Below are 24283 nucleotides of genomic sequence, written 5' to 3'. Positions count from 1 at the left end.
TGAGCCTTCAGACTTCACCTACCCAATTTAAACCACAGAGAGAAGATAAGATGATGAAGACGTGAGGAAAAGTGGGGATGAGGAAGAGGACCTCTTGTTACAGCTGTGCACGGCAGGAGCTGCTAGAGCAGGTTGTTTATAATGAATCCCTACCGACAGATATTTTCCAGCCCAAAGACTACAGTAATGAGCTCCCACAGTGCTCTGTGAATACTGCTCACATTCAGTTATGCATCTGTTGTCTCCCCAAACGCCACCATTGCTTTGATTTGTTGTTCGTGCAATAGGCACACCCAAACTGCACATGGGGGTATGCTCACACACACACACACACACACACACACACACAAAATGTACATACACACACACTCGTCACGAATTGAGCAGGATGACGGATTGCGAGTGGTGCCCCTCATTTGTGTTGAGATTTATGGACTGTGTGTCAACCAGAAGCAGTGCACCTTCTGCTTCTAACATCCCACAAGCATCAAGCTGTTGAGAAGAGAAGTTGGTGGCATGAGGGAATTACAAAGTTTGTGGTTAGTCAGCTGTAGAGCGAGGATGGAGGGAGCAGGAGAGAAGGTGTGTGAGAGAGAAAGAGAGAGAGAGATAACGAGAGAGAGAGAGAGAGAGAGAGAGAGAGAGAGAGTGAGATAACGAGAGAGAGAGTGAGAGAGTGAGAAAGAAAGAAAGAAAGAAAGAAAGAAAGAAAGAAAGAAAGAAAGAAAGAAAGAAAGAAAGAAAGAAAGAAAGAAAAAAGGAAGATAGAAAGAGAGAAATAGAGAAATAGAGAAAGAGAGAGATGAGAGCGAGAGAAAGAAAGAGAGAGAAAGCGAGAGGAGAGACAGAGAGAGGCAAAAGGAGGAAGACAGATTCTGAGACCAAGCGAGAGAGACTTAAGCAGAGAATGAGAGGAAAAGTCGTAAAGTGCAACATGATTGTTGACTTCCTGTCGGCTCTTTCCTAATTAGTTCTCATTTCAGTGTGCAGGCAGCAGCTGTGGAGAGGCTCAGAGGGCAGGGCTCAGAGGGCAGGGCTCAGAGGGCAGGGCTCAGAGGGCAGGGCTCCTCTCCGTGCGCTCCTGGGAACCAGAAGACAAGCTTGACTGCGTTCTGTATGCCCATGTTTTATTCCCGCTGTGTCTGTCTACATTACGAGCTGACATTTTCTCTAGGGTAACGCCCAATAAACTCCCCCACCTCCATCTTCTTCAATAGCACAATCCAAGGGAGGAGATGGTGGAATTGTCGAAGAACGCCTGGGAATGTGGTTTCCAAAGTGAAAATCTCTGGGGGGAATATAAATACATATTTTTTTTGCAGAATGCCTGGACATTTCACAGGAGTGCATATTTTTCCAATTCCACCTATGCCCTCGATAATCATGACCATGTTTCTGCCTGTGCAATTAAACTTGGATAGATACTGTAATAAAGTTCTCCATCCAATGAGGATAATTGGACCCCAGCAAAAATAATAATCTATAACTTCTTCTGAGCCTGTCACGCTGTTATAAGTCCGTTTGGTTGTCGTCAATTCTTATGACCCGTTATAACAGTGTTTTGTCATCATGTCAACAGCCTTAGGAAGGCTTAGGAAGGCATTCTTTTCTGCTGCAGAAGAACTCATTACCTCCTTTATGTCTTGGAAGGCCATTCTGTCTCATAGATTCTCTCTTGGTTTATGACAGTGCTTCTCTCACCTGACTCTCGCTAAGGCTGGGTAATCTTTACTGGAGATCTCATGGTCTTTTGCGTAAAACATCAGTCATGGAGCAGTGTTATCTGTGTCAACGAGAGGAACTATGCAGACAGTAGACACAGCTTCCATTACAAAGAGAAAGTACCCAAACTATCAAATCTATGACACTGGACAACCATATAAGCAATATAACTGGGAGTCAATCATTTGTCCAATAACAGGCAACACGTTTAGTGATACGTTTAGAAGCAGTGAGAAAGTGTCACTCATGTGCACATTCATTTCTTACCTCTGTGTCCCTTACTGGGGGTCTCTGTATGACTACAGGTCTCAAACTGTTAACTGTCTCAAACTACTTCTTCACAATCCTTCGTCTCTATCAATCTCTGTACTGTATCTCTACTGCCCCAAGTCTCTATCAGAATGGAATTAGGTTCTCTCTCTCTCACGTACTGCTGTGTAGTTCTTTGAGGGTCTGTTTGATCATCCTTCACCTGGCTATCTTACTGCTCACCCCCCCCCCCCCCCCCCCCCCCTGTGGATCTCGGGCAATTTCATGGGCATTGCTACTCTGCAGTCCTGGCATACTTTTCCAGTGAGCTCTGTAATTGGGGAACCTTTGACCTCAAGGATGTGAGTATGAGCACAGGTTTGACCAGCATACTCTAATCATCTAATGTACAATAATAGTCAGTGTATCCTTTGTGGGAATATCGTGGACAATCCCCCTCCACCCTTGGACAATCACCCTCAAGCTAGTTGTGTCCTTGTATCCAATCCTTGTGAGAGAGTTGTATACATGAAACCGATCCCACCTCATGTAACCTCAGTCTAAGTACAATTATATAATGAAGCATTGGGAGAACTTTTCTAAGGACTTTAATTTAGCTTCTCCAGTTTAAAAGAAAGTCCTTAAGTCCTCATTAAATTATTATTAATTTATGCATCAAACATCCTCTCTCTGTCTTGGCAGATCATAGCGAAGTGTGCCGATAAGTGATTCTGGCCACGTGCCACAGCATACAGATGTAGGATCTTAATTTGAGCCAGTTTGCTATAGCAGGAAAATAATCCTGCAGCAACAGGAGATGTGAATTATTATGTGGATTATAATTAATGGACATTTTTGTATAGGTTTATATATTTTTTGTTTGGGCAAATGAAGTCTGAAATGTAAAAGTGGAAATTACACATTTTAGAAGCCATTTATGCACCAAACATCCTCTCTCTCTCTTGGCAGATCATAGCGAAGCATGATCAGCAGTGGGCCAATTTTTTCTTGAGCGGATGGTCGGTCGGGGGGCCGAAACATAACTACAAATAATGTGTTGACGGCAAATTGTCCGCAAGAAGCACAAACAGATATGTTTGACTAAAACATAAGAATTTCAAACCTTGCTTACATTTGTGTACGATCACATGTTTCTCTCTATTATGCGTGGGAACAGATTTCTTAAATTAAAATCACTTGGAGCTGATTTCCTTGTGTTTTTACAGCCTTTTATGTCCAACAATAAAAAAATATAGAATTTTTAAAAATGTAAATTTTTTGTTCAGAAAACTTGGGGGACCATATATAACCATATGCGGGCCATATCGGCCCGCGGACCGCCAGTTGGGGAGCCCTGCACTACACGTTTGCATTTCCTGCAGGTGGTCGCAAGGGGAAACATAGCCGCCATAGGCATCCTAAGCCTTTTAGGGCTGCAAAACACAGGCCATTCTCAGAGTCAGATCAGGGAATAGTGATTTTCCACCCAACACCATATCAACACTCAGACAGCCAAGGACAACAATAGCAGCTGTTCAAATGCTTTAGCTACTGAGCCTGCTAACTGGGACCCCAAGTGTCATGGCAAGTCCAGGGATGTCCTCTATTGTAAACAATGTTGTGTGTGTGCGTGTGTGTGTGTGTGTGTGTGTGTGTGTGTGTGTGTGTGTGTGTGTGTGTGTGTGTGTGTGTGTGTGTGTGTGTGTGTGTGTGTGTGTGTGTGTGTGTGCGTGTGTTTGTGTGCGTGTGTGTATGTGTAAAAATGTATGTACTAACTACTACTGTGAGTCACTCTGGATAAGAACGTCTGCTAAATGAAAAAAATATATCACAGATATTCCCCACTTAGACATCGAGGGTTTCTGAAGCCCCTCAATGTCTTGTCAAAATACTATATACTAACTATGCTGCTTCTACATTTCAGTCTTTTGGCAGTAACACTTACCAGTGCATTCAACCAGGACACTGAACAACAGCATAGTGATTTTAGCTTTGTTTATTGTAGAATATACTATTTATGGTGCCATTGTCCTCTACAGTATATCGACAGTCTCTGGCACATACAGGTAACTGCCAAAATAAAGGAAACACTTGAGTAAATGAGGGACACAAAGCGTAATGAAAATAGGTGCTGCCACATGTGGTCCTGAGTTGATTAAGAAATTAAAATATCCCATCACGCTTAGGGTCATGCCCAGTTGACCAGTATTTTGGCTCCCATGACTAGAAGAGGTCTCAGTGACTTTGAAAGACGGATCTCAATGGAGCATAGGGGGTTTAAAGGGGGGGGGGGGTGTCTGTCACTAGATCTCAACCCAATTTAACACTTTTGGGAGATTCTGGAGCAGTGTGTGAGACATTGTTTTCAAAACACCAAATGTGGAATTTCTCATAGAAGAAGGTTGTCACATCCCTCCAGACACTTGCATCATTGCAAAGGCACGTTGAATCTGTTCCTGGCGACTTTGGCCACTCGTGGTGGCCCAATGCCCTATTGTCACGTTCGTCGTATTGATGAGACCAAGGCGCAGTGTGATATGAATACATACTTCTTTTAATAAAGAAAGATACAAACTACCAAAACGACCGTGAAACTATATAAACCAAGTGCTGACAGGCAACTACACAGACAATAACAAACTGGAAAATGGCAACCTAAATAGGATCCCCAATCAGAGACAACGATAAACAGCTGCCTCTGATTGGGAACCAATTCAGGCCACCATAGACCTACATTACCTAGACATACAAAAAACCCATAGATATACAAAAACCCTAGACAGGACAAAAACACACATGCCCACCCTCGTCACACCCTGACCTGACCAAAATAATACATAAAACATAGATAACTAAGGTCAGGGCGTGACACCTATTGACACTTTATGTTGGTGCTTCCTTTATTTTAGCAGTTACCTGTATGTCACCTCTGTTCACCTCCTATCATGTGCAATAATCAATCAAGCACTCAATCTACCAATGAATCATCCAACCAATCAATCAAAGAACATTCAAGCTGCATTTTTTTTGCTATGCCACTTACAGAACACCTAACAAGAGCCCCTGCATAAAATCCATTTTCTGTTGTGAGTATCTCTGAATAAAAGGAGTCAAGCCCAAGGAATCCATGCACTGTAGGAGACATGATGACTTCACCTGGATCGGATGAAGGACTCATTGTAAATGTGAATACGGCTAGCGCCTTTACATGGCTCTAAGGCTACGTTCCAAATGGCACCCTATTCCCTTCGTAGTACACTACTTTTGACCGGGCCCATAGGACTCTGGTTACAAGTCGTGCACTATGTAAGGAATAGGGTGCCATTTGGAACACTCATTAACTATAGTATAGACTTTCTGGCCTGATTCAACAGTAAGGCGGCGAAGAGGAGACAATGGACTCTGATTACTTTCCCACTCCAGATAGACAGACAGACCGAGGCCTATGAGGGACAGACAGTGGTATTAATGTTTGTATTAGTGGGGCTGGGAACCGCAAAAGGGAGGGAATTATACAGCAGAGGTCCTCGGTTCCTCTGTTGTTGCCTAGCAGTCTTTGCAGTCAGAAAGAGAGAAGAGATAGCACTGCAAGCATATTAATCCATGTTATGGCCTCCCCACGGAGAGTAGTTTAAACAGACAGACAATCCCTCCGTTTTGTCAGAGGATCTGAGAGAATGTGAGAAGGAGGCGAGTCTTCAAAATGATTTTGTGATTTTGCTGGTGCGGATGTGTGTGTGTGTGTTTCTGTACGTGCATAGCTTGTGACTGTGTGCATGCATTTACATTTACATCAACCACCTTCCGTGTAAATGCAGACGTGTTTGTGTGCGAATCTACAGTGTGCACGTGTGCATGCACGTGCACTTGTAAAGTGCTAGCAAGCCAATGAAACATCAGAAGAAACTAGCAAGGGGCCGTTACAGACACACACACCGACACAAACACACACTAAGAGCACTGCTGAAGGGATTTCTCTTGCATCAGAATAGTGAGAACAGCAGCCTCCCTGAGAGGAAGAGAGGGCGAGCGATAAGCAATCCCGTTAGAACTGGGAGCCAACAGCGAACGGGGGATTCAATAAAGCTTGTGTGTGTGACATTGAACGAGATAAGAGGGAAATGGACTGCTGGCATATGAGGAAACCACCAGTTATGTAATTAGTAGGGAGGTATTATATGACATACAAATTAGGAATGCAGGGATTGGAAATCCAAATAGGAAATAGTACATTTGTGACTAAATTATGAAATATTCTGTATATTTACTGTGGAAATGTAGCGGAGAGATTACTACACTAATGGAATGCCTCTGTGTGTAGGATGCTTCTGTCTAGATGCTACAAAGATACCTAACACTACCATTCTACACTGTAGACTTTTGTTGGCCATCTATTCATTCTGAAAGCATCAACTCTTCCCTTGAAATTTTGAAATTTGAGCTTCAAACACCCTTCCATCCTTTGTTCCTTCCTCTGTTCTCCTCTCCGGCCTTGTTCTTTGGTCAGCAACACACAACAGTCAGATCTCTGTCATAGGGAATTATTCATATGAAGAGTTGAATTCCAAAACGCTTTATATCCATTTTAATTTCGGGGGGGGGGGGGGTAAATGAGCTTAATTTGTTTAAAGAAATTATGAAAGAAATTGGTGTGTTTCAGAGATATAAGTAGCACTGCTAGGTTTTACACGGTCAAATGTGAAGTAATGTACAAATTCTACATTTGTGACATCAATGTTTAGAAAACAAAATTCCACAGAGTAATATGAGATCTGTATGTGAACATTTAGCAGATTGCCTTATCCAGAGTGACTTACAGTTAGTGCATTCATCTTAAGATAGGTGATACAAACACATATCACAGACAAATATAAAGGACGCAAACATCCCATTCCAGCTAAACAATGCATATATAGCATTTTGCAAAAAAATAAAAATACATCTCAACTGAATCAGTAGCCTTTCCATTCTACATTCTCTGTACCAACTTTACATAGTGGCATTACAGAATATGTGGGAACCAATATGTAGCGCCCACATGGGGGATGCACAGCAGCCATATTGAGCCAGAATGCTTATTTTGTCCACTAAGAGTACCTAAACCTTGCAGACAGAACTGTTCTCCAGTCGTGTTGGTTCATGTACACGGAATGTAAACCACAACTGTTGCGAATCAGGCTAATGATTTACATGTTACAGATATTTTAAGTCTCTTTGGCCCAAATCCTAACCTGAGATCCAGGCAAAGTACGTTCTCGCACAAATCTCACATTGACATCAAGGCATAACTTAGGCGTGTCCAATTTCAGCACACAGATCTCAACTTGGGACTTGGCCCCACTATGAGGGACTCAAAATACAGCAGCAGATGCATTCCTACACCAGTAACAAGTCTCAGAGGTGTGTGCCAACACTGCAACACTCACAATGAGGAGTAGAGAAGCACACAGATGCACACACAGACACTATGCATGTTTATCCCATTATAGACAAATCCACAGAGACAGAGACACATATTCACACTAAAACACAAACAGTCTTAGCACTGACCTTGAAGCTCCAGTAGTTTGGCTGTTGCTAGGGGGAGAAAGAGAGAGGGAAGAGGGAGAGAGAGAGAGAGAGAGAGAGAGAGAGAGAGAGAGAGAGAGAAAGGATAGGGAGTTAGATATGTTCCCATCCCTTAAGCCGGACAACTGTCTTCTCCCTGACAACCGCTGCTAGTCAGAGAGAGAGATGGATGGAGAGACGTGTGGGGAACGGAGAAAAGGGGATGTGAGTGAGAAAGATCCATCTATCCGCTTCCAGTCAGACGTGTGTAAGATAATGTAGACGTGACAAATAAAGTTGGGAAGATCTGAATACTTTATCTGAGGAGAGAGATGAGTTGAAGACTTTCCCAAGACAAAAAAAGGAGGGGTATAAGACCATCATATTTCTCTCTCCGTCAGATCCAATCGGAAAGTGAGGGGCTAATTATTGTGATGATAGACCAGATTAACTTCCGATGTCCTTCAGTGCCATCATAATAGCCTTTTAATTGCCTGTAATTGCTTCCCAACAATGATTCAAATGTTTACAGACACTACATCCATACTAATGACAAACACACACCAGCTAGCTAGCGATCCAACTGAACACCTACTGTTCACACAATTAGCTGGCTCAAATTCAGGAGTGGATTAAAGCAATACACAGACACTGGATTAAAGAAGCTTGGCTTTTTAAGGGAATTTGGGCAGCCTCCAATGGAGAGGACAAAGTTCATTAAATCTATTAGGTTGTGTTAGGCTATTGTGACTGTGTGTAGTGTCCTTGAGTCACAGTGACAACGGTAGGCTATAACCAAGACGCTGTTGCAAGATTATGTAGGACTTGTGCCAGGGGTGTCAAGTGCACAGTTCAATTTTGGTTCCATCTAAATTAAGGATGATACCTGACTATCTTATCACTCATCTAAACATTTACATATGAGTGATTTAACAGATGCTATTATCCAGAGCGACTTACAGGAGAAATTAGGGTAAAGTGCCTTGCTCAAGGGCACATTGACAGATTATTCAGGGATTTTTGAACCAGTGACCTTTTGAATACTGACCCAATACTCTTAACCCCAAGGCCATGTGACGCCTAAACAGCTTGGTCGATCTTGAATTGTGGTGGCATTTGGGCATGGCATTTTGGAGAAAATGAACAACATTTTCAGTATTTTTGGGTACGTCTTCCCATTCTAAATTAACTTAATATTGCAGTCTTGAAATCATTTTTAACATTATTATAACGTTGTGCCACCAGTAGGAGAAGTAACACCAATGACAGTAACACCAATGACAAATTGAAGGTGTTATTGTTGAAAGAACGTTTTATTTTAATAGCCTTCTTTGTTTTTATTGATCGATACAATATATTAAAAGTATTCAGACCCCTTGACTTTTTCCACATTCCGTTACGTTTCAGCCTTCAACAATACTCCATAATGACGAAGTGAAAAGAGGTTTTTAGACATTTTTGCAAATGTATTGAAAATGTAAAACAGAAATACCTTATTTACATAAGTATTCAGACCCTTTGCTATGAGACTCAAAATTAAGCTCAGGTGCAACCTGTTTCCATTGATCATCCTTGAGATGTTTCTACAACTTTATTGGAGTCCACCTGTGGTGAATTCAATTGATTGGACATGATTTGCAAAGGCACACACCTATCTATATAAGATCCCACAGTTGACATGGCATGTCAGAGCAAAAAACCAAGCCACGAGGTCGAAGGAATTGTCCATAGAGCTCCGAGACAGGGTTGTGTCGAGGTCCAGATCTGGGGAGGGGTACCAAAACAGGGACTGGGAGACTAGTCAGGATTGAGGGAAAGATGAACTGAGCAAAGTACAGAGAAATCCTTGATGAAAACCTGCTCCAGAGCACTGAGGACCTCAGACTGGCGCGAAGATTCACCTTCCAACAGGACAACGACCCTAAGAACACAGCCAAGACAACACAGGAGTGGCTTTAGGACAAGTCTCTGAATGTCCTTGAGTGGCCCAGCCAGAGCCCAGATTTGAACCCGATCAAACATGTCTGGAGAGAATGTGCAGCAACGCTCCCCATCCAACCTGACAGAGCTTGAGAGAATCTGCAGAGAAGAATGGGAGAAACTCCCCAAATACAGGTGTGCCACACTTGTAGCGTCATACCCAAGAAGACTCAAGGCTGTAATCGCTGCCAAAGGTAATTCAAAAAAGTACTGAGTAAAGGGTCTGAATACCTATGTAAATGTGATATTTCTATTTTTCTTTTTTTAAACATTTACAAAAATGTCTAAAAACCTGCATTTGCTTTGTCATTATGCAGTATTGTATGCAGATTTATAAGGAAATAAAACAATTTAATACATTTTAGAATAAGCCTGTAATGTGAAAGAAGTAAAGGGGCCTGAATACTTTATTCTTTATCATTTTTTAAAGTTTCATTGTTGGACATAAAAGACAATGAAAACACCAGGAAATCAGTTCCAAATGATTTTAATGAAGGAAATCTGTTCCCAAGTATTCCCACGCATAATACAGAGGCATATGATTGTATACAAATGTAAGCAAGGTGTGAAATGATTACGTTTGAGTCAAATATTATATCTGTTTGGGCTTCTTGCAGTCAATTTACAGTCTACAAATTATTAGCAATTGTGTTCCGACCATCCGGTCAAGGAATGAAATCAGCCCGCGGCTGAGTCTAGTTGATGATCCCTGCCACAAAGTGTTGCAGTAATGAAGGACTTACATTATGTTTTGTGATTAATAACCATTTCAGTATAAACAAATGACGAATATCTATTTTCATTTTAAAGTGTTTTTTATGGTTGCCATGGCACGGGACGCAAATGCAAGAGTGACCCAGCGACATTCAGATAGTATATTCTATTCCATTAGCTCAGAGCTAGACCTTTTAACTCCCTCACTCTCAATTCCTACCCTCTTTTAAGACAGAAGGTTCAGTCCTACCCTCTGTTAAGATATAACCTTCCATTCCTACCCTGGTTTGAAAGGAAATATTCAATCAGTTCCTACCCTCTGTTGAGAGAGTATGTGGAGGAGAGAAGCTGGATGAAGAACGACAGAGCAGAGGCAGGAGAGGAAGAGAACAGAGGCCTGTGGGCTCCTGTGACCCAGATACAGAGAGCTTTGTGTGTCCTGCAGGCTACTGTCCGAGTCAGCGCTAGTGATCATGTGTCTGCCTGCATGGCCATATGACCACCAATCAGACCCCATGCAATATCACCACCAATCAGACCCAATGACATATTACCACCAATCAGACACCATGACATATCACCACTAATCAGTCCCCATGACATATTACCTCCATTCAGACCACATTTTACTGGCCAGGCCTCTACACAGTCACAAGACTGTTATTTCTCACTATAACTAGGACTTGACTACTGATACTATGGTTGGTTGGTTGGCCCTGTCCGGGGGTATAGTTGGATGGGGCCACAGTGTCTCAGGACCCCTCCTGTCCCAGTGCCCAGTAATTATGCTGCAATAGTTTATGTGTCGTGGGGCTAGGGTCAGTCTGTTATATCTGGAGTATTTCTCCTGTCCTGTGTGAATTTAAGTATGCTCCCTCTAATTCCTCTCTCTCTCTCTCTCTCTCTCTCTCTCTCTCTCTCTCTCTCTCTCCTCTTCTCTTCTCTTCTCTTCTCTTCTCTTTTCTTTTCTCTTCTCTTCTCTTCTCTCAGAGGACCTGAGCCCTAGGACCATGCCTCAGGACCTGGCCTGATGACTCCTTGCTCTCCCCAGTCCACCTGGTCGGACGTACTACCTTGTCCCGGACCTGCTGTTTTCAACTCTCTCTCTCTACCACACCTGCTGTCTCTAACTCTGAATAATCGACGATGAAAAGCCAACTGACATTTACTCTTGAGGTGCTGAGCTGTTGCACCCTCGACAACCACTGTGGTTATTATTAGTTGACCCTGCTGGTCATCTATGGACGTCTGAACACCTTGGCCATGTACTGTTATAATCTCCAGCCGGCACAGCCAGAAGAGGACTGACCACCCCTCAGAGCCTGGTTCCTCTCTAGGTTTCGTCCTAGGTTCCTGCCTTTCAAGGGAGTTTTTCCTAGCCATTTTTCCTAGCCATTTATTGCTGTTAGCCTATACCTACAGTGTGTAAAGTACACCAGTGTCTATGAACGCCATATGGGTATAATCAAATGTGTTAACTTTAAATTGAAATATGACGTTGAGAATGGTTGCACATATTATTTGTATTAAATGTCATGTATGTCTTCTACTGTCTATATCGACCCTAAGACTGCGTTAATTAGGCCTACATGGTCAAATTACTGTGAAGAAACCACTACTAAAGGACACCAATAATAAGAATAGACTTGCTTGGGCCAAGAAACACGAGCAATGGACATTAGACTGGTGAAAATCTGTCCTTTGGTCTGATGAATCCAAATTTGAGATTTCTGGTTCCAACCGCCGTGTCTTTGTGAGATGCAGAGTAGGTGAACGGAGGATCTCTGCATATGTGGTTCCCACCGTGAAGCACAGAGAAGGAGGTGTGATGGTGTGGGGGTGCTTTGCTGGTGACACTGTCAGTGATATATTTAGAATTCAAGGAACACTTAAACAGCATGGTTACCACAGCATTCTGCAGCGATACGCCGTTCCATCTGGTTTGCGCTTAGTGGGACTATCATTTGTTTTTCAACAGGACAATGACCCAACACCTCCAGGCTGTGTAAGGGCTATTTGACCAAGAAGAAGAGTGATGGAGTGTTGCATCAGATGACCTGGCCTCCACAATCACCCAACGTCAACCCAATTGAGATGGCTTGGGATGAGTTGCACCGCAGAGATAAGGAAAAGCAGCCAACAAGTGCCCAGCGTATGTGGGAACTCCTCCAAGACTGTTGGAAAAGCATTCCAGGTGAAGCTGGTTGAGAGAATACCAAGAGTGTGCAAAGTTGTCATCAAGGCAAAAGGTGGTTACTTTGAAGAATCTAAAATATATGTAACGATGTGCGCTGAGAGTCGGGAAGCAAGTTCAGGGAGCAGAGTGTTTTCATAAATAAACGGAACATAATACAAAACAAGAAACTAAAACAGCACACAGACAAGAAACATAAACAATGATGTCTGGGGAAGGAACCAAAGGGAGTGACATATATAAGGAAGGTAATCAGGGAGGTGATGAAGTCCAGGTGAGTCTGACGACTCGCAGGTGCACGTAACAATGGTGACAGGTGTATAAATCTGCCAATATTGAGCAGCCTGGTGACTTAGAGGCCGGAGAGGGATCACACGTGACAATATAAAATATATTTTGTTTAACAGTTTTTTGGTTCCTTCATGATTCCATGTGTGTTATTTCATAGTTGTGATGTCTTCACTATTATTCTACAATGTAGAAAATAGTAAAAATTAAGAAAAACCCTTGAACCGCTGTAGGTGTGTCCAAACTTTTGACTGGTACTGTACATAGCGCAGTTGAAATGACAATACAAGAAATATAAAATGCCTGTGTCTCTTCACAGTTCCCGTTGTGCAGTAAGGTCTTCTTGTATCTGTTTTTTTAAACTGGTTTTATTCCTAGCTTGAGTGACCTGGGGTGGTATTTAATACAGTGCCTTTCCCAGCCTCTGTTCTGTTCTGGACCTGGGGACTGTGCAGAGACCTCTGGTTGTATGTCTTGTGTTGTACCAATGAGTGTCCAAACTGTGTGCCAACTGCTTAAATGTAAAGGTCGGTACCTTCAACACATCAACACCTCGCACAAAGACCAATAGTGATGCAGTCAATCTCTCCTCAACTTTGAGCCAGGAGAGACTGACATGCATGTCCTAGCACCTACCTCTACACATCCATTTTGTACTCGCATAACTCCACCCACTAACATACCAGTAGACTTATGCATATGCATATGCATTAAACACATTTTCCCACGTCCCCCCCCCGCTCTCTATTCATGTATTCATCCACCTTTCCCTCTTCATTCCGCTTACTTCAGCTTCCCCCTGCCCACCTCTCCTCCAATGTGCACTAACAAGAGGGCGTTTCAGAACATAAAAACCTGCCCCACACAAAATAAACCGTCCCCCTATGCACCATGAAGGAATTCAATGCCCTGCCATATATCTCAATTACACAAGCTGAAAATCCCACGATGGACCTCTGTGTACAGAGAGAGGAAGAGGGAGAGTGTGAGAGAGAGAGAGAGAGAGAGAGAGAGAGAGAGAGAGAGAGGGGAGTGGAGCAATGGATGCCTGACCTGCATGCCAAGTAGTCATCCCTGTACCCACCCACCCTCTCTCTCTCTCTCTCTCTCTCTCTCTCACACACACACACACACACACACACACACACACACACACACACACACACACACACACACACACACACACACACACACACACACACACACACACACACACACACACACCAACCCCCTCCTGTTCTTTCAGACACTGCGGCACCACAACCACACCTGGCCAACACCTGCACACTGGTAAAACCTGGCATGAGCCAGCCCAGACACACAGATCATACACACATACACTCACACACCCCTCCTCTTATGCCTGCAGAAAGGAGGGAGTAGAGGAGAGGCATACCCATTGCATCTTGTCTTACCTGCACTGGTCTCAGCTACACACTCACACACACTCACACAAATGAGCACACACTGGCTGGTCATAGTCACATGCACACACGCAGTCAGGTACAGAAACAGCTCTCTTCCATACATGCATACATCACTCTCTTTCTCGCTCTCCCTTTCTCCTCTCTCTCTGCCCCACATGCAGCGGCAGAAACACGTCTATTCCACAGTAACACCAGAACACACAGGATTCTGCACGTCTCCATTGATTAATGAATGAAAAGGAGAACTGGTACCGTTGCTGCTACTCAACGAGCCTGCTGCTGCCGCTGGCTGACTGGTGGTGTGCTGGTTCACATGATGCTCCACATGCCTCCCTCCCCTTCCTCCTCCCCCCTCTCCATTTTCTGACTGCGGTGGCTCTGTCCTCTCGCTCTCCCGCGAGCCCAGAGGAATCAGTAAATCCCAGGCGGTGTTGGTCTGGATATCTGAAGTAGAACCAGTGGAACTTCCTCTCTCTCTCTCTGTCCCTATACCGTTACAGCCCAATCGCAGTTTCAGTCATTCTCTCACTCCTCATCTCTCCCTCTTTGTTTCTCTCTCTCGCTGCTGCTGCTACTGCTGCCATCCGCCCTCTCCACTCTCTCTCTTTGCCTAGGCATTGCCAGCCATATGATATCATTGACTGCCTTATATGGGAATGGGGGGGGGGCAGCGCGGGGGTTGCCGTGGCAACCGTGGACTCCACCTGTTTCTCCCTCTATCTGCCCCTCCGTCTCTCCCTCTTTTTCTCTCTCTCGCACACTTCTGTGTGCAGAAATAGATGGCTGTGCCAGGGTAAATACACTGGGAAAATTAAAGCAAAAGGGAGGAAACAGAGGAGGGGATGGAGTGATACTTGGCCGATGGAGGAGAGAGTGTGGAGAGACGGGAGTCTCTGATGAATGGTGGTATTCACAGGCAGGTGATTGGGGTAGAGGGACGGAGGGATCAGGATAGAGGGATGAGGGTAGGGGAGAATAAACAGTCTACACAGCAAAGTCCTGGTGCTTTGCATCTCTAACAGCTTTGGCATGCAAGCATTGACTGCAAAGCATGTGGTGGATGAGAGGAAAACGAGAGAGATAGAGAGGGGGATTTGATGGGTGGAAGAGGTCAACCTTTCATGTATGGATCAATGTGTCTATTTCCTTCCTATCTCAAATCTCTGTTTCCATCTTCCTTTAACACCTTCTGATAACTATCAGCCAACGATGTCATAATAAACTGATTCATTGACATGTAGCCTGGATACTCCTGTGGTTCTCAACTGTTTTTGTACCAGGGATGGGTAATTGAGGGTATTAAGATGTTACCTGCTGTTGGCGGCCAAAGTTAGGTGATCTCTGGCCCTGAGACATACAGGGGCTGGCCGGATACTTCTGATTTTTCTGGAGGTCCATAAAGGCTTCGTGCTGGCGCTTTATGTCAGCCTTGTGAAGGTTCGTAAGGGCCTCCAGGCTCTTGGCAGCGAGGGTGTTGTGGCGTTGGTGGTTCCCAGAGGTTGGCGCCAGCCCGCCGTTGTTGTTGTTGTTGTGAGGGAAGCAGCGTGTGCCGCCGTGGCCCAGGGTGTGGTACTCACACGGGAACTCTGCATCCCCAGTGGAGATCATGTGACCCTTTCTTCTCTCCCGACCTGGAAGGGTCAAAGATGAGGGAACGTGGGGTCAGGGGTCAAGATAAGAAAATTTGCTGTGAAGGTTATACGGGGGAATTAATAAAAAATGCTAGGTCTCTGACTCTGACATTAGATTTCCCTAAAGTTAAACAGCCTCCTGACAATATTGGTGTATGTTACAGTATGTGTTCATGGGAGGAGATGGTGAAACAGGAATATCTTAATACTATGACCTGAGTACATGATCCTGTTCTATATAATGACAATCCAGAGTCAAGTAAGTCTCACTCTCCTTAAGATACGCGCGCGCACACAAACTTAACCCCATCCATCCACACACACACACATACATTCACACAAAGACACACACTTAACCCCATCCCTCCACACACACACACACACACACACACACACACACACACACACACACACACACACACACACACACACACACACACACACACACACACACGCACACACACACTTATCCCCATCCCTCCACACACACACACACACACACACACACACACACACACACACACACACACACACACACACACACACACACACACACACACACACACTTATCCCCATCCCTCCACACACACACCCATCAATTTATATCAATGGCCTCAAACAGCTGCAGCATTTGCTAAATCCCACAACAGTCAAGGCGACACTATTGTCACAGGGTGAAGTCCCAAATCTTGGAGATGACAGCACTCATGAATGTCAGGACCATTCTGTGTCAGAAGCCAAGATTGGATGTGAGCTGTTCCCCCTTTAGGGACTAGGTCATAGCGCAAGCTTGTGGCCATGGAGATAACTTGAATAAATTGACCAAGGACTGACACTAAAGGAGCTAAATAATCTCCCTAGGAAAAACCCAGCGAATTCCCCTTTTCAGAAAGTCGATAGTGACTAGATCTGCAAGCTAGGCATTACCAGACTGTAGCAAACAGTTTTCCTGGGGTCTTCTGAGAATGGAATGGGCAGATCATGAGAGAGGAAGAGAGAGAGAGAGAGAGAGAGAGAGAGAGAGAGAGAGAGAGAGAGAGAGCCTGTGTATCAAGTTTCAGGAGAAGACCCAGATGCAGACAGTGTCGAAGTAACAAAAGTTTATTACTAGAACAGGGGGCAGGCAACACGACAGGTCAAGGGCAGGCAGAGGTCAATAATCCAGGGTGGTGTGACAAGGTACAGAACAGCAGGCAGGCTCAGGGTCAGGACATGGTCAAAACCGGGAAACTAGAAAACAGGAACTTGACGAACAAAACGAACAGGCGTCAGACAAACAGACAGAGAACACAAGTGTGATAGAACCCCCCCCCCTCCGGGCGCCACCTGGCGTCCTACCTGGGCGCATACCTGGTTGACCTGGGTACCGGCGTTGGAACTCAGCGATGAGGCCTAGGTCCAGGATGTCCCTAGCGGGAACTCAGCACCTCTCCTCCGGGCCATAACCCTCCCAGTCAACCAGGTATTGGAATCCCCTGCCGGAGGTCGAACCTTCAGGAGACGCCTCACCGTGTATGCCGGTTTCCGTTGATGAGACAGGGGAGAGAGGTGGGCCTGGAAACAGGAGACAAAGGGCTGTGAGACATGGGTTTGATTCTAGACACATGAAAAAGGGGATGTATACGGAGGGTACAGGGCTACAGAAGACGAAAGGGTGAGGTCAAAAGAGACAAGGATGGGAAAGAGAGAGTTGGAAAGAAATGAATCGGAGGCAAACGTCGGGAGGTTGAAGTCGCCAAGTACAGTCCAACAGCAAACTAATAAATAAAGGAGAGAATGGTCAGCATCATATACGATAGTGAACCATAAGCGTGCAAGCATCAATGCATTATTTTAAAATTCTCTATAGAGGTCCATACATTACACCTAATGCAACATCAGCTGTTGACCATTCACTGTTGCACTCCTCTCTGTTTCCGTAAGTAGGTCTTACAGAAGTTAAACAGCTGACGGTATTGAATCCATACAGTAAATCACGTCTTATGGCTGCACTGATAGAGGGATCCATATTGATTTTCTGCAGTTTAGGCCCATTACTTAGTTTGTGGATGGGCAGCTCTATGTGTGATTATCTCGAGGTTAGAAAGCCACAGCCACACAGTTGTTAAAGCTCTCCGACCGACACAGATGTTCTCAAGGTAATACAGTCACTGTTACTGCATTGTCTGGGCTGGATAAGTGCCCTGCACCCAGTTTAAAGGGATAGTTCACTTAAAAACGCTATTTTAGAATTTTGTTCATTAATCCACAAATCTACAAAAAATCGTACATGTCAGAGGTCAAGTTTTCCAGATGGAGCTCTTTCAGTAGAGAGCAAAAACGGTGATCATGCGTTTGATATCACTTCAGAGTTGGGGAGGGATGCAGGGATTCCATGATGCAGCCATATGACAGCAGAGATCTGTTAGAGGAGACAGAGAAAATCTGTCGGGGGCTGAAGGTTTTATAATGGAACATTTGCGAAGCCAAAGGAGTGTTTACACATCGATTGGACAGTATAGTATGTTATATTCTAAAGTGATGACATCATGTAAATAGATGACGTATCACTTGAATTTGATATTCAATGATATCACTGTAACAATGACATTTTCAATGAAACCAGTTGAATCCATCTATACACAAGGAACCCTGTAGTATCTCCCAATGCTTTTCTACCCTGGCAGTATAACTCACAGCAGTAGCATTCTTAATGACCTGTCGCCTCTAACACAGGTCCCATTATTAGAAACGTTATGGGAGAGTTAATTACACTATTAATGCTGGTGACGAACATCCTTTTAATTTTTTCCTATTCACACTGCAGAGTCTTTTATGTAAACTTTGTCTCTGTAGGAGGAGGCCATTTCTCACCCTCATCCCTCCCTCCCTCCCTCCTCCCTCCTCTTTTGCGAGGCGACCGAGGATTCATCATCGGCGGTTGTGTTCATTAGAGTTGAAGCAGAACTTAAAAAACCTGTGAGTGATAGACATTTCCCGGCGGAATTGTATTTCAGCCAACCTGGAGAATGGATACATTCCAGATGGATTGTCTCAAGGCTGTGGCCAAACATTTCTCGTTATGGGGCGAACAAAACAATCTTGGACACCGGTGACACGGGGGTGTGACAGGCCCTTTTTTATTTTTTATTTTATGGTTTCATCTCTGACACCTGATTATTTCTGTTCAGCTCTGGGAATGGCAAGTTTGTGCTCTGGCCAAGTTCTACTAAAATTATTTCCTAGCTTCTTCCTTCCTTAACTTCACAACTTATTTCCTTCCTTTCCTACTAACCACCTTCCTCCCTATCCTTCCTTTACTCCCTCTCTCAGTCAGTCACTGATGTCAGTCATATTACTTTCACAACTCGAAAATGGCCTTACTGAACCATGGACAAGCTAACCTGGTCCCAGATCTGTCTGCGCTGTCCTGTCAACTCCTACAGTATGATCACTGTCATCCCAAACGTTTGCAAGACAGCACAAACAGATCTTGGACAGGGCTAAGGAAACACTGCTTCCTTCCACCCAACAGTTAGCTCTTCTCATCCGGTTTGTGAAGAGCTTGGCTACTGGCCGATGGAAGAGCATGAGAGACAGCTCTGTTAAGCACCGGAACACAAAGTGACTTGAACTCTACTGTCTCCATTGGTTCATTCTAGTCAATGGGAGTGAAGAGTTTGACATGCTAACCATTAGATGATAAATGCTTTGGGTGCTGGGATATTGCACAGGATATTGAGACAAATCTGTCATTAATTGAAGACAGTTGTGTTTGTGTGCATGTATTATTCAGCATAATGAAGATGGCAAAATATTGAAATATATTGGTGCTTTAAGATGAATCTATTATTGGAGTGGGTCCCTGTGCTCCAAGCAGGGGGAATTGGTTCTGCCAGAGATAAACATCTCACCATGAAAACCCAATGTCCTCCACACACACATAAACTTGCACACGTCAAACGCATGCACACACAGATATATGCCCGCGCACACACACAAGCATACACACACACACACACACACACACACACACACACACACACACACACACACACACACACACACACACACACACACACACGACTGATTCTCATTACTGTGCTCTCTCCTCCTCTCTATTCCTTCTCTCCACACAATCTCTTACCACCCAGCTCCCTTCCATTCCCCTCTATTGTCTTCTCTCACACGCTAAGCCACCATCCACTCACTATGCTATTAAGACACATCTCAATACAACCTTCCCATATGAATTGAATTCCCTTATCATACATCTTCCAATGGCCTCTGGCCCAAACGGTACATTCATAGCGTATACCGCTTTTTTGACTAAATACCCCACCCATATCTCACAGTACAGTACCACAGTTTACCACGGTCCATCAGCTGACAGCCAGCCTGTCACAGAGCTAAGCACATGACACCCTGGAATTAAAGTCAAGAACAGCTTGTTCCCTCCACCAGTGAAGTCCCAATGGGAGGGCCTGAGGCATTAGTTGTGACAGTATTTGCATGTCAAAGGAAAGTGTACATCATAACGCAGAAAACACAGTTAACAGTCAAGATAGAGATGAAATGTTGAAACGGTAATTACGTAATAATGCCCTTAATAATTACAATTTTGTATCGAGGGATTAATTCCATTGGATATTGCATGGCGCTCAATTCAGTTTATGGTTATACCTTGGAATATGTTTTTTAAAATATATTTTCGGGTATACATTAGTACATGCCTACTATGACAGCTGGTGCCTGTAACTTTTTGACAATGCACACTATGCTTAGCATGACCACAGTCATATGTTAATGCAAACGTTGTCCCTGGCCAGGATCTATGCTTGGAGCTGAGGAGACGTTCTCTCCCTCTGGGTTCAGACATTGAGTCAGAGTCTATGATCTAAAAATCTAATCAGTGGCCAAGATTGGGCTTGGGATTCAGCCAGGCAGCTCCATGTTAGTGACCAAGACTGGGCTTGGGATTCAGCCAGGCAGCTCCATGTCAGCGACCAAGACTTTGACATGGTCGCGGTTTGACATAATTGTCACGCCCTGGCCATAGAGAGGCTTTTATTCTCTATTTTGGGTAGGCCAGGGTGTGACTAGGGTGGGCATTCTAGTTTCTTTATTTCTATGTTTACTGTTTCTATGTTTTGGCCGGGTACGGTTCTCAATCAGGGACAGCTGTCTATCGTTGTCTCTGATTGGGAATCATACTTAGGCAGCCTTTTTTCCTTTGTATTTTGTGGGTAGTTGACTTTGTTAGTGGCACTATAGCCCTAGTAAGCCTGTCTTTGTTTCTTGTTTTGTTGGCGACATTTACATACATAAAGGAAAATGTACGCTGCACCTTGGTCCGGTCATTTCCATGACGACCGGGACAATAATACACTAAAAACACCAGGAAATCAGCTCCAAGTGATAATAATTTAAGAAATCTGTTCCCAAGTCTTCCCATGCATAATAGAGAGAAACATGTGATCGTATATAAATGTAAGCAAGGTTTGAAATTAATGTTTTAGTGAAACATATCTGTTTGGGCTTCTTGAGGTCAATTTGCCGTCAACAAACAGTTGATGATCCCTGGTCTATTCTGTATCCTTGGCGTTAGGAGGGTGCATTCTTTCAGGGCAGATGGGCTATTTAATTACCGGCCCCGCAGAGCTGAAGTATTGCTGGCTGTCTTCTCTGCGTGGCAGTTGATTGATCAACTGAATGTATTGATTAGCTACAAAATTCACTCATGTATTGATTAGATTGGATAGACTGGAGAGTGACCAGAGGTGTTTCAGTCATGTAGTACCCTGATCGAATAACCCTGTTTTGAAGTCATACGACAAGCATACTGCATCAGTACACTACACTATGCCAACTAAGGGAAACATTTTCTGCGGATAGCATATGTACTGTAAAGCTCACTGCACGACGGCACATCGTTGGTTAGTCTTTAGTAATTTGCTGAATTCACTAATTTTGCTTAAGCGTCATCTCCAATCTGCCTTGACTGCAAATGTGATGCGCGCTGAGGCAATTCACACACCCAGCAACTCATAACTGGAAACTTTTTACAGACATATTCTACAATGGTCATAAGTCAACTGCTACATGGACAGTGAAGTAGGCTAAGCAATTAAAAAGACTGAAGCTCAGAGGAAAAGAAAGGCAAATGGGAAACTGATTCAGTTGAGCAGACAGTTAAATAGAAAAGTGTGTGTGTGTGTGTGTGTGTGTGTGTGTGTGTGTGTGTGTGTGTGTGTGTGTGTGTGTGTGCGTGTGCGTGCGTGCGTGCGTGCGTGCGTGCGTGCGTGCGTGTGTGTGTGTTTGCATGCATGCGAGAGAGAGAGAGATCCAATGTATTGTGTGTCAAAATATTAAAAGCTTAGCTCATCTGATAATGAAAAAACACCACACACACACACACACACACACACACACACACACACACACACACACACACACACACACACACACACACACACACACACACACACACACACACACACACACACACACACACACACACACACCTTCAAGACAATGTGTTGCTGAGCATGAGGTCAGACAGGTGTATCGATGCATGTGCACAGCGTCAACATCCTACCCTTTGCATTTATATGACACAGCCTGGCACCCCATGCTGTTGGTATCACTGATCTCTCCCTTCCATGTCCCCACAGGTCCAAATGTTTTCTTAACCCCTGCCCTCTGTAGCTGCTGGGTGCCTGGCTGGGCTGGTTGCCTGGCTGGGCTGGGGGCTGGAGGTTGGCTAGGATGGGGCCTGACTGGGCTGGAGGCTGTGAGTAATGCAGCGTGCCGCTGGGTCAGCTATTCTGGGTGGCAGAGTTTCAATCACAACCAACCTGCTGTCGCATCACGGTCAGTCAGCAAAAATACCACAGCCAGACCAGAGCATGGCCCTACCACAGCCAGACCAGAGCATGGCCCTACCACAGCCAGACCAGAGCATGGCCCTACCACAGCCAGACCACAGCATGGCCCTACCACAGCCAGACCACAGCATGGCCCTACCACAGCCAGACCACAGCATGGCCCTACCACAGCCAGACCACAGCATGGCCCTACCACAGCCAGACCACAGCATGGGCCTACCACAGCCAGACCAGAGCATGGCCCTACCACAGCCAGACCACAGCATGGCCCTACCACAGCCAGACCACAGCATGGCCCTACCACAGCCAGACCACAACATGGCCCTACCACAGCCAGACCATAACATGGCCCTACCACAGCCAGACCACAGCATGGCCCTACCACAGCCAGACCATAACATGGCCCTACCACAGCCAGACCATAACATGGCCCTACCACAGCCAGACGATAACATGGCCCTACCACAGCCAGACCAGAGCATGGCCCTACCACAGCCAGACCATAACATGGCCCTACCACAGCCAGACCATAAAATGGCCCTACCACAGCCAGACCATAACATGGCCCTACCACAGCCAGACCATAACATGGCCCTACCACAGCCAGACCATAACATGGCCCTACCACAGCCAGACCATAACATGGCCCTACCACAGCCAGACCATAACATGGCCCTACTACAGACAGACCATAACATGGCCCTACCACAGCCAGACCACAGCATGGCCCTACCACAGCCAGACCATAACATGGCCCTACCACAGCCAGACCATAACATGGCCCTACTACAGACAGACCATAACATGGCCCTACCACAGCCAGACCACAGCATGGCCCTACCACAGCCAGACCATAACCAGACCATAACATGGCCCTACCACGGCCAGACAATAACATGGCCCTACCACAGCCAGACCATAACATGGCTCTACCACAGCCAGACAATAACATGGCCCTACCACAGCCAGACCACAGCATGGCCCTACCACAGCCAGACAATAACATGGCCCTACCACAGCCAGACCATAACATGGCACTACCACAGCCAGACAATAACATGGCCCTACCACAGCCAGACAATAACATGGCCCTACCACAGCCGGACAATAACATGGCCCTACCACAGACAGACCATAACATGGCCCAACCACAGACAGACCATAACATGGCCCTACCACAGCCAGACCATATCATATCATGGCCCTACCACAGCCAGACAATAACATGGCCCTACCACAGCCAGACCATAACATGGCACTACCACAGCCAGACAATAACATGGCCCTACCACAGCCAGACAATAACATGGCCCTACCACAGACAGACCATAACATGGCCCTACCACAGCCAGACCATATCATATCATGGCCCTACCACAGCCAGACCATAACGTGGCCCTACCACAGCCAGACCATAACCTGGCCCTACTACAGACAGACCATAACATGGCCCTACCACAGACAGACCATAACATGGCCCTACCACAGCCAGACCATAATATGGCCCTACCACAGCCAGACCATAACACTGCCCTACCACAGCCAGACCACAACATGGCCCTACTACAGACAGACCATAAGATGGCCCTACCACAGACAGACCATAACATGGCCCTACCACAGCCAGACCATAATATGGCCCTACCACAGCCAGACCACAGCATG

General features: G+C 45.1%; 1 protein-coding gene across 1 annotated transcript in view; it reads right to left on the bottom strand.

The window, feature by feature from the left end:
- The window catches only part of LOC139367471 (SRC kinase signaling inhibitor 1-like), a 42630-nt gene extending 25501 nt beyond the window's left edge, over positions 1-17129 (bottom strand). Inside the window, exons 1-3 of the mRNA XM_071105688.1 lie at positions 17103-17129; positions 15433-15752; positions 7522-7548 (exon numbers count right to left, since the gene is read on the bottom strand). Coding sequence (XP_070961789.1) covers positions 7522-7548; positions 15433-15729 — 324 coding nt within the window. The 5' untranslated portion in view covers positions 15730-15752; positions 17103-17129. The remainder of the gene's footprint in view (positions 1-7521; positions 7549-15432; positions 15753-17102) is intronic.
- Positions 17130-24283: the final 7154 nt, after the last annotated feature.

This window comes from Oncorhynchus clarkii, chromosome 16 (genome assembly GCF_045791955.1).
Source record: "Oncorhynchus clarkii lewisi isolate Uvic-CL-2024 chromosome 16, UVic_Ocla_1.0, whole genome shotgun sequence".
Classification (NCBI taxonomy): Eukaryota; Metazoa; Chordata; class Actinopteri; order Salmoniformes; family Salmonidae; genus Oncorhynchus; species Oncorhynchus clarkii.
The sequence above is the reverse complement of the archived record's forward strand: the minus strand, read 5'-3'. Positions and strand labels throughout refer to the sequence as shown.